Source organism: Vulpes lagopus, chromosome X (assembly GCF_018345385.1).
Source record: "Vulpes lagopus strain Blue_001 chromosome X, ASM1834538v1, whole genome shotgun sequence".
Taxonomy (NCBI): Eukaryota; Metazoa; Chordata; class Mammalia; order Carnivora; family Canidae; genus Vulpes; species Vulpes lagopus.
This window is the reverse complement of record NC_054848.1, coordinates 104,407,685-104,419,954: the sequence shown is the minus strand read 5'-3', so window position 1 is coordinate 104,419,954 and position 12,270 is coordinate 104,407,685. Positions and strand designations below refer to the sequence as shown.

General features: G+C 39.7%; 1 protein-coding gene across 1 annotated transcript in view; it reads left to right on the top strand.

Annotated features, from left to right (window-relative positions):
* GPC3 (glypican 3) overlaps window positions 1–12,270 on the top strand; it is a 434,855-nt gene that overhangs the window by 272,226 nt on the left and 150,359 nt on the right. Inside the window, exon 4 of the mRNA XM_041741320.1 lies at window positions 11,434–11,567. Within this exon, the coding sequence (XP_041597254.1) occupies window positions 11,434–11,567 (134 nt within the window). The remainder of the gene's footprint in view (window positions 1–11,433; window positions 11,568–12,270) is intronic.

Below are 12,270 nucleotides of genomic sequence, written 5' to 3'. Positions count from 1 at the left end.
ACATGCAGTGTAATATTAGTTTCAGGTGTACAGTATACTGATTCAACACTTCCATACACCACCTGGTGCACATTACCACAAGTGTCCTTTTTAATCCCCATCACCCATTTTACCCATCCCCCACATCCCCTCTGATAACCAGCAGTTTGTTCTCTATAGTTAAGAGTCTATTCCTTGGTTTGTCCCTCTCTCATTTTGTTCCTTTGTTCATTTATTTTGTTTCTTAAATTCCACATATGAGTGAGATCATATGGTATTTGCCTTTCTCTGACTTATTTCACTTAGCATATTGTTCTCTAGCTCCATGTACATCATTGCAAATAGCAATATTTTGTTCTTTTTGATGACTAATATTCCATTGTATCTATATACCACATCTTCTTTACCCATTCATCAGTTGATGGACATTTGGGCCGTTTTCATAATTTGGCTACTGGAGACTATGCTGCTAAAAACATCGGAGTTCATGTATCCCTTTGAATTTGTATTTCTGTATTATTTGGGTAAATACCTAAAAGAGCAATTGCTGGATCATAGGGTAGTTGTATTTTTAACTTTTTGATGAGCCTCCATACCGTTTTTCAGAGTGTCTGCACCAGCTTGCATTCCCACCAACAGTGCAAGAGGATTCTCCTTTCTCCACATCCTCACCAACACCTGTCATTTCTTGTGTTGTTGATTTTAGACATTCTGACAGGTGTGAGGTGATATCTCATTGTAATTTTGATTTGCATTTCTCTGATGATCAGCAACGCTGAGCATCTTTTCATGTGTCTGTTAGCCATCTATATGTCTTTTTTTGGAAAAATGTCTATTTGTGTCTTCTGTCCATTTTTTATTTGATTATTTGTTTCTTGGGTGTTGAGTTTGATAAATTCCTTATATATTTTGAATACTAACCCTTTATCAGATATGTCGCTTGCAGTTAACTTAACCTATTCCATAGGTTTTGTTGATTGTTTCCTTGGCTATGCAGAAGCTTTTTATTTTGATGTAGTCCCAATAGTTCATTTCTGATTTTTGTTTCTCTTGTCTCAGGAGACATATCTAGAAAGAAGCTGCTACCACCAATGTCAAAAAGGTTACTGCCTGTGTTCTCCTCTAGGATTTTTATGGTTTCAGGTCTCACATTTAGGTCTTTAACCCATTTTGAGTTTATTTTTGTGTATGGTATAAGAAAGTGGTCCAGTTTCATTCTTTTGCATGTAAGCTGTCCAGTTTTCCCAACACCATTTTTTGAAGAGATTGTTTTCAATAATATCCCCATTGGATAGTCTTTCCAACTCTGCAATGTTTGTTGATTTCTCCACTGTTGTGTGTGTTTCCTCATCTACTATAATACAGTACACCACACAATGCTTTCATGGCTTTTCCATTTCTATTCTGGAAAAACTGTAACAAACAATGTTGACTTTTACACAGATCACAACATCTACTTTTAAATATTTAATTCCTTTTTCTTTCATCTCTGATTAATTTCAAGATGACTCTATACCTTAGGTCACAGTATAATACTCTTCTGAAATGTTCAGTGGCATCAGACATAGTAAGATAAATTTATTAGTGTCTATTAGGCCAAGGAATGATAGCTTTTTGTCATATTCTTGTTTCTTAATTATGGTTGCAATCTACTGTGTAGGTTCCACCTTTCTATGAATCAGAGAACTCTATGACCACCTTTTAGCATCTTTAGACCTAGACATTCAGGGATTGAGCAAGTCTTGCTTTTTGAAGCCAAGCATCCATCTTTAAATATCAGAAAAATATGCTGTAAATATGCTTAAATAAATGTTATTATATAATGACATATAAAATCTTCAATAATACAATAATTAACCTTAAAAATTAGATGATTTTTCAAAAAATATTTCTAAATATTACAAATGAGACTACAAAGTACATTACTTCTTTTTTTAAAAAAAATATTTATGTATTTATTGTGAGAGAGAGCATGCACAAGCAGGACCTTCAGGGAGAGGGAGAAAGAATCTCAAGCAGACTCTGCACTGAGAGTGGACCTCGAGGTGGGGCCCAATCTCATGACCCTGAGATCACGACCTGAGTGGAAACCAAGAATCCGACACTTAACCACGTGAGCCACCCATCCACTCCAAAGGGCATTTACTTCTTATGTTTTCATGTAGACATAAAACTTCTAGTTTTCAAAATAACAATTTATTAAATGAGAAAGAGATTACAAAGATTATAGTAAGCGTCACCTAAGTAGCCAGTAAGAGCACTAAGTACTCAGAATGAATTAACCTCTGATATATATTTGAGTGCATATATTTATACCCTAAACCAGGGATCTTAGAAACTTTTAGAATACACAAACACATATTCCAGAGCAATGATTTCATTATACATTATGTAGCCTCTGGAAAATGCCTGTATGTGTTTCTGAGGGAATAAAAGTGGAAAGGGCAAATAAAGTCTTAGTATTATTATGGAAATAGGTTTGACCTCTAGAACTTCCTGAAAGGGTCTCAGAGAACTACAGTTAGAGGGGATAAATCGGGTGGGAGGGTCAAAACTGGAGCTTGGGAGACTAATTAAGAGGATGTTGGGATGATCTGTGTGGCAGTGGCTTCCAATCTGTGTGTATATCAGAATACCCTGGAGGGCTTGTTAAAACAGATGGCTGGACCCCACTCCCCACCTTTCTGGTTCAGTAGGTCTATGACTGGGCCTTAAAATTTGCATTTGTAAGTTCCTAGTTGATACTGATACTACTCATTTTGGGGCCACACTTTGAGAACCACTGCACTGGGGCCTTGCTGCTCATCTTAGAACTCACCCTAGATGTATTGTATATGAATCTACATGAATAAGACTCCCAGAGGATTTGTATACATATAAAAAGCTTGAGAAGCACTGTTATAAGACAGTTAATGGTATCCTAGACCTCAGGATGAAGAAAAGCTCACAGGGTTGAAAGTTATTTATAAGACAGAAAAAAAACCAAGGCTTAAATGGCTGTGAGAGAGAGGGAAAAGAAAATGGATGAAATTTTAATATGTTTAACTGAATTTATTCAGATTATCATTTCATCATATAATTAATATAAAAGTTACTAATAAGACATTTCACATTCTTTTTTTCATACTAAATCTTTAAGACCCAGCACATCACAACTCAGGCGAGACATATTTCAAGTAGTCAATAGCCATGTTGGCTAGTAACCACACCAGACACTGAGGGAATCCAATCTTGGCCTTCAGGTACTGGAAAAACAAGTCAAATGCATGTGGAGATTTTATTCATCTATTTTCCTGCTCATAAACTGAGGAGATAGGTGATCCTATTATTCCTTTCCACTGGGATGGAGGACTCAAGCAGAGGAGTACATTTGGAGGAGTGGTATCTGAATTCAGTATTGAATGTTTTGGCTCCATGAAGGTCTCTTTTAACCCCCGCCATATTGCTCATATTGGCCATATTGGCCATACATGATTAAGCAACACTGCCCTGGGCTCCTGGTCCTGGGAAGGGGTTAGTATGTCATAAGAGGTGTTAGTCACACACACAAAGGATTCTATTTTCAGCTCAGAATCCACTTGTGGCAAATATAAGTTAGTAAAATGCAAGTCTCTTCCACAAAAGGGTATTGAAAACCTGTCTCCCATCCCCCAAGCATTCATCGCCATTGAGGGTAGAAATACTGGGTAACCAGCAAAGATTCTTTGCACGTATCAGTAATTGGAGCCCTGAAGAACCGAAGGAGATATTCCAGGTATCCCAAAGCAGAGATGAGAGACTGTGTTATGTGCAAACTCAGTGTGGTTCCTGTTCAGAGTGGAGAGCCAATGTCATCAAACCCTTTTGCTGCCTTCCAAAAAGCCCCAGTTAAAGAACTCTCCAAGTATGACTTAGAGCTAGCAATGTACTTGACCAGCGGAGCCAAGATTCTAACATGCAAGGCGGGCTGCAGAAGGTAAGCAGTCCCCACTTACAGAATGCATGAGTCAGATTTCTGTTGGGATGTGGGAGGCTTTGCACTTCCATCCACCAGTTTATTTGATCCTCATAGCTGCTAGGCGTAGCAGACAGTGTGGTTGTTTCCATTTTGCAGACAAGAAAGTTGAATTTGAAGGAAATTAAAGGACTTGCGTGGGGTCATGAAACAAGAAGAGAATGGGACTAGAACCCAGGTCTCCAAATTGTGTTCTTTTCACTATAGTATAATGCTATAGTTCCACTGAGCAGCAGACTGATCTGCAGGATAAGTTCCCCCTTTTCTGGATCTCAATTTATTTATTTAAAGAGAGGACTTGAATGGAAGATTCACATAGTGACACCTGATTTCCTAAAATTGCACAATTCATAATGCGTTACGATTTATTAGCGGCTTTTATTTTAACAGTCAAGCAATTAATGATGAGTCACAGCAAAACGTCTGTGGCAGAAAAAAAAAACACATTGTCACCAGGTCTGTTCATTATCCTCTGTGCTCTATATCCAGATCAATCAATAGTTAATTAATAATGATGTGCTTCCTGAAGTACAAGGTTATAAATTAATTTAATGCTCATATGCATATTTTTTGTAGGAAAAATGAGTGGAAAATGCCTGCCATGCCCATCTCATTGTAAGAAAATGTATGTAATGATTACAAGCATATAATAAGAATGGTTTGCCCAGCCAAATGTTTGTTCATTTCTGTTAATCAGTATTCATTTGAGCTACTTTCATGCAGTTTGTGGAAGCAGTGCAATCAGTTGAGTAGTGTGGCAGATTTAAATCAGTAATAAAAGCCCTGGGGAAATTAACAAGACAAAACATTAACCACAGACTAAACATTAACATATATTAGCATTTTTATTATACCTGTAGAATTGTTAAATGGGCATGGTTACTACTATTAAAAAGTTTATGTTGTATATCACATAATTTCAATGTATGTTTTATTTTAAAACTTTAAGATTTAATTAAATGAAATTGAACAACAGCATAATAGACAATTCAACAGAATGAACTGAAGTTCATTATTTTATTTCAGCTGGAAACCTACGGAATTCCCATCCCACCCCATCCCCAAACCCCAGGGTATCCTAAAACAAATGCCACAGGTAATACTCCTCCAGAGTAGACCACGGGATCAGAGTTGGTATTTAAATTGCATAACCATAGAGGAAGTATTTCTTTTTCTTTCCTTGGAGTTCTGATGAATCCATTGGTGACAAAAAATGAAATTTACAGCAATTATTTAGCAACGGTTCTCTGAAAAACACACTTTGGGACCACAATGATCAGCTGGATTTCAGCAGAAGAGTTATTCCATAATTAAACAAAACTGCAGAGATCCCTAGAGAGACTTCAAGTCTTGGAGCTCTTGAGAGAAAAGGAGATGTACTGATCGCCCTCTGTCCCCAGTTTCTCATCTCTTAGGCTATTAGAGCTAAAGGCTTAAACCTGTTGCGTTTTTGTAGACATAGGATCAACGTGGAATCTCCATTTGGGGGAAGCTATAAAGAGCATACTCGGGCCAGACATCAGACTAGACTGGGGTTAAATTGTAGGAATTACCGATATTTAGCCAGCCAAAGAATCTGACTTTGTTCAGCAGGCAGTCAGGGTCCAGGCATATCCTGCAGGCAGCAAGCTGCAGGCTGAACACACTTGGGAACCACCTGTCCCGCAGAACTGGACGTCCAGTGTGATTACTAATCGACTCCTATCGGGCAGTCCAAAGAGTTTAAGTCACTCCATTAGGAATGCTGCCTGAAACTTAGGTTAAAATTGGACGTCAGTTTTCAAGTTATCTTTCATGACTAGCCCATCTTTCAAGTATGTTTTTTAATTCCTCATAATCACTCATCTTCTCCAGTTATGGATAGGATGTCCACAGGACTACAGAGCAGGGCCACACTCAGTACTGGGAAGCCCCAGAGCCTATCATCTTGACAGAAATCTATGGCATAGGGGAAAAAGAATAAAAAACTCAGGGCACATGGCTGGCTCAGTCGGTGGAGCATGATCCTCTTGATCTCAGGGTCGTAAGTTAGAGCCCTACACTGTGTGTAGAGATTACTTAAAAATAAAACCTTTAAAAAATAGACTTAAGGGGATGCTTAGGTAGCTCAGTGGTTGAGCATCTGCCTTCAGCTCAGGGCATGATCCCAGATTCCCAGGATCTAGTCCTACATCCGGCTTCCTGCAGGGAGCCTGCTTCTCCCTCTGCCTACATCTCTGCCTCTCTCACTGTGTCTCTCATGAATAAATATATAAAATCTTAAAAAAAAAACATACAACTTAGGTTTTGGAATTGGGCAGATCTGGGTTCAAGTCCTGACTCTGCCATCCACTACCATTGTGACTTTGCTTCAGTTCCTTAACCATTGTGAGCCTCAGTTTCCTTATCTCTAAAATGAGGTCAATAGCACCAGGTCTGTATGCCTCAGAGGGTTGTTGTAGAACTCACTATTGAGAATGGAGAATGGTTGTAGAATTATTGCCAAGACACGAGACTGGAGTGAGGTATTAGGTTACAAATGTGAAATATTGGTATTGTGGAGAAACTTACAATATAGACTTTCTCTGCTCACTCAGAGGGGGAGATCAAGTCTGAGGTTTTTGTTACCTGGGGTTTTCCAGAACCAACAGTAAATGGGGCCTGAGAATCAGTATAGTTGTATTTTAACCAATGGGGTATCTGCATTTCTTGACATGTCAGTTATGGGATGCCTGTGTGAATTGCATCAAACCAAAGTTTTTCATGGTTTCAAAATCTTTGGTAATATATTCTACTTGAAAAGTCATTTTCTGGGGCACCTGAGTGGCTCAGTTGGGTAAAAGTCCAGCTCTTGATTTTATCTCAGGTCATGATACTGGGGTTCATGGGAAAGAACTCCATGTTGGGCTCTGTGCTCAGCGGGGAATCTGCTTGTCCCTCTGCCTCTGCTTCTTCTTTCTCACTCTCTCTCTCTCTCTCTCTCTCTCTCTCTCTCTCTCAAATAAATATTTTTTTTAGGGCAGCCCCAGTGGCTTAGCGGTTTAGCGCTGCCTTCAGCCCAGGGCGTGATCCTAGAGACCCAGGATCAAGTCCCATGTCAGGCTCCCTGCATGGAGTCTGCTTCTCCCCCTGCCTGCCTCCCTCTCTCTCTCTCTGTCTCAAATAAATAAATAAATCTTTAAAAAATATATTTAAAAAAAGAAGTCATTTTCACTTTTTTCAGAGGAGGTTAGAGTCAAATATGACACTTTGCATATCGTATCTTCCTTTTTTGCACGAGACCCAAGTGACAGGTGGAGTGAAGCTGTGGAACCAGGTCAAAATGAAGTCTTGTTATGGGTGACAGGTAGAAGGGGGGTTGTAGGCCAGATCTCTTGAGACCCAGTCAGCTGAGCTCTTCACCATACCTTGCTGGGCCCTGGTGGTATATTCTCCTCATGCATGTAGTAGGCCAGTGTTCTGGACCCTGCTTAGGAAAGAATGGTCTTAGGGTTACTAAGATGACCTAGATATGGTCAGAAGCCCTGCTTTTTTTCTTTTTTAAAAAAGACTTATTTATTTATTTGACAGAGAGAGAGTGAGTATGGTAGGGAGGGGCAGAGGGAGAGGGAGAGAGAATCCCAAACAGACTCCACTGCTGAGTGCAATGCAGGGCTCGATCTCACAACCCCAAGATAGTGACCTGAACTGAAACCAAGAGTCAGGTACCCAGCTGAATATGCCACCCAGGCAGCCCAAGGCCCTGCCTTCTTATGTTTCAAGTCTTGTAACACTTCAGAACACTATTGCTTTCCCTGCCACAGCTTCTGGCACATGAATAAAGGCACCATTAGGAATCACAGTTCATGGAAAATGAAGGGGTTTTCTATTCCAGGTCTATTGATAGAGACACTCACCTATCTAATAAATCCACTCCCACTAACTAAATTTCAAGATAGCGGCATCCTTGACCAGGTACATTAGTCAGTGAAAGGAAATTGGATTGCACTTCTTATTTAAGAGCCTAAAACTCCTGGGCAGGATATGGAGTCCTAAAGTGCCTCTTGAGAAGCTGGCGCTTCTTTCACAAACACAGCCATAGAGTGAGACCCAGGTTTCCAAGGCATCGCCTGATGTTGCCCAAGTGTGACACTGAAAGGACCTCTTTCATGTGAATGCTGCGTTTCTTTGTAAATTATATTTTCTTTTTGTGGCCACCTCTCAAAATGAGCTTATAATATTCACCTACAGCTCATGCAGGGTGGAGATGAAAGATGTGGAGAGAAGAGCCCCAAGGGGGAGGGGTCTACATTTGACAAATGCTTTGTATATGAGAAGAATTTGCTTCATGGTAGATTTGTGGAAGAAAATACAGCCTGTCTGATAAGATGTGGCAGATTTCAGATGGGGGGGTTGGGGCGTTGGCAGGACACCATTGTTTGCCCCTTACCCCACATGGAGCCTTGGGAAGTCTGCCCAATAATGCCACATTGGGTGGCTTGGGAAGAAAGGTCACACTGGCTACATTCTCATTTGTTCTTAACCTTCCTACTTTTGCCTCGGCTGCACCCCATTTCCAGTAGGGTGGGAGAGGGGTTGGAAACTTTCAAGTCTTGCTGTGGCCCAATTAGCATTCACGGATACAAAGGGCAGACTTACACTGGGGAGGCAGCTTTCAGAGCTGCAGCTTGTGAGTAGACACGCTACTATGAAAGATGTGTGAAAGATTTTTATTTTGGTGCTGGACCTGGAACAGGTGTCAGTCAAGGGAGTGTGTTCCATGCTCCTGAATGTGCAAAGAATTCTTTGATCCTGGTGAAATAGATTCTCACACTGATGTATGTTCAGGAAGTAATAGACAGGTATTTGTGGAGTGAGGATCATGGCTTTGTTCCCCAAACATTCACCGGCTGTGTGACCAAATAAACATGTATATGTCTATGAACATAATTTTAGGATGTGTGGTCTGTCCTTAATTATTCTTATCTGCCTTGTAAACTTTAAGGGATTGGAACTGAATTCCCCAGTCCAGCCAGGCAGCCCCCTCACTAAAGCACCCAACCAGACTGCTACCAATTGGAGTGAACTCAGAGAATACAGATTCTTTTTTTTTTTTTTTAGATTTTATTTATTTATTCATGAGAGACACAGAGAGAGAGAGAGGCAGAGACATAGGCAGAGGAAGAAGCAGGCTCCCTACGAGGGACTTGTCCCCCCCCCCCCCAATGCAGGACTCAATCTCAGAACTCTGGGATCACACCCTGAGCCAAAGACAGATGCTCAACAACTGAGATATCCAGGTGCCTCGAATACAGATTCTTCATTTCAAATTAATATCAGCCCAAATCAATAGCATTTCATAAACACATCTGCAAAATTCCATATCATTCATTCCATAGCCAAATAGAGTATTTCAAGGTGTCTGTAACCTTTGTTTCATTCCCATTAAGATATTACTATTGAGAATAGCTGGTCTGAATATCAGACTACAGGTGCTGTCTTTCACCAGTGGAGATAATGCTGCTACTTCAGATTTTTTTTTCTAACTCAAGAATTTATCTATATATGGAAAACTTTCCAAAGCTCTACAAACCAAATGCCATTTTTGCTTTTATAAAGACATAGATAGCTTAGTTTTGTAAATGTTATCAGGGCCATCTTGAGAAATCCAGAAACAATCACTGCACACAGCCCGTGGTCTGTCAGTAGAATGGCATACCAGACCTCATACTAGGAGTTTCTTTCAATTCATTTCAATTAATTTGCCTTTACTGAGTGCCTAATAGTGTGCAACATTCAGTCTGAATTCCATGGAGGTACAAAAGTAACAAAGATATAACCTCCATTTTCACCAGATATTTCTAATATTTTTCCTAATGTGTACAATCTATATATTCACCTTGGCTATTTTGAGGACTGGGAATTTCTTTCTTTTTTTTTAAGTTTCCATTTATTTATTTGACAGAGAGAGAGAGAGTGCAAGCAGAGGGAGAAGCATAGGGAGAAACAGACTCCCCACTGACCGGGGAGCTGGATGCAGGGCTCCATCCCAGGACCCCGAGATCACAACCTGAGCTGAAGGCAGATGCTCAACCAACTAAGCCATCCAGGTGTCCCCTGAGGACTGGGAATTTCTTTTTTAAAAAAAGAGAGAGGAGACACCTGGGTGGCTCAGTGGTTGAGCCTTTGGCTCAGGGAATGATCCTGGGATCAGGGATGTAGTCCTGCATTGGGCTCCTTATGGGGAACTTTATTCTCCCTCTGCCTGTGCCTCTGCCTCTCTCTTTCTCTCTCTCTCTCTCTCTGTCTCTTGTGAATGAATAAATAAAATCTTTTAAAAAATAAAAATAGAGAGTACAGGCAACTGGGAATTAAGCATCATCTTCTAGGGAGGTGATATTGTAGAAGCTTTGAAGTCAGATGACGAATCCACTGCCTATTTGCCCTAGGCAAGTAACTTAACTTCCCCAAACCTCAGTTTCTTCACCTATAAAATGGAGATGATAACATTTAGCTTAGTGTCTGGCATAAGGGAGACATGTGAATACATACTTCTTTATATAGAAGTTCATCTTAGGGTTTTGTCTGAAAGCAAAAAAAAAAAAAGTAAATCTACAAATAATTGAACCAGATCATTTAGAATTGAGAAAGAAAGCCGATGCCATCTTTTAATCATTGCTCTGTGAGTATATGAGAACTAAGCTTTCAGTGGATGCATCCAATAAGTGCTTGTAAACAAACAGTACTTCTGAATGGATAGAAAAAGGAAGAAAGGGGAAAAAAGGAGTAAGGAAAAAGAAAAGATATATTTCTGAATGGAGAGAGAGAGAAAGAGCAAGGGAGGGGAGAAGGTAGACTTTCTCGAGCACCTGTGTTCTGTAGTACTCTCGGTCCTGGCCTTATTCCATGATACGTGATTCACTGCTGACAACAATGGCTATTAATTAGTTACCCTGCCTTTTTCTTCCCCTTGGGTGTTTTTAGGAAAGTCAGTGAGCAACTACACCAACATTTTTCAGAATATTCTACTTTGGGTCTTATAACAAAACTGTGTGGGAGGCTGCTCTTTCTCTTAACAGGCTACTCTCCACATTTCTCACACCCCCTCACTTCCTGCACTGGTCCTTCCTAAACTTTGTAATCCCCATTTGGGAACTTTTTCATACGTATAAACACCAAGTACCATTGACAGATATCAATAGCATAAGTCCTGCGTAGAGGGTCCTTGCAAATGTACATTTCACTATAGAGAAAAAAGCATTTTTCATCTCAGGAAACCTTTGAATAGGCTGTGCTCGGAGTCCCACGGCCACAGCCTTCAGCCTTCTCTTCCACAGATGGCTCTTTGCCTTAAAAGCTTATCACCCTTTTTGACTCCAATAATAGCTTCTTTCTGCTCTTTTAAAAAGAAATTGGGGAAGAAATTGAAGTGCATTTCAGAATTTGTTTCTACTATTATATCTGTGAAAGTATCATATAATTATATTACATTTCTTTTTCAGATTGGCAAGTTATGTGCCCATTCTCAACAACGCCAATATAGATCTGCTTATTATCCTGAAGATCTGTTTATTGACAAGAAGGTATTAAAAGTTGCTCATGTAGAACATGAAGAAACCTTATCTAGCCGAAGAAGGTGAGCAGGATTTTTTGGTTTTTGTTTTCTTCTCTATTTCACCATACAATTAGCAATTGTATTTTAAGGTCAAAAACCTTTGGAATGAAGCTTCTTAAATACATATTATTTCGTTCTACTGAGTAGAGTTTGATTAATTAAATTCTACCATTTGTCAATGTTAACAATAAAAGATAGTGTATTATACCTAAGCTATATTTAAATGTAAAGTTACCATGTGTAAATATCCAGCACAGCAACAGAGGGTGGAATGAACTTCTCTATTCAAGATATTTATTGATTAAACAAAAAGCTTTCTGCTTATCTGGTCTCACAATATTATGACTTCATTTGTGACTTTCCCATTATTAACAGTGAGTCCAGGTCAAGTTCACCAGAGAGAAACTGGCAAGACACACACACACACACACACACACACACACACACGCACATATTGCACATTCTATACACTCTTGTAAGTATATAAAATGAAGGGTTCAGTTTCTGTCTCTTAAGACAGCAGTCAAGGGACTAAATTAAAGTTTGTTTCTAATTCTCTTCATTCTTTCTCTCCTCACCCAGATGTCCTCCCTCTCTGTCCTAACTTCATGGTTACAAATAAGGGGTAGACATTGGATAGGAATCCCAACACATATCTAGGAGAACTGCCTTCCCAAAAGGACTGCATATGTCACCAGCCCTGCCACTGGCTCAGGAATAGCTA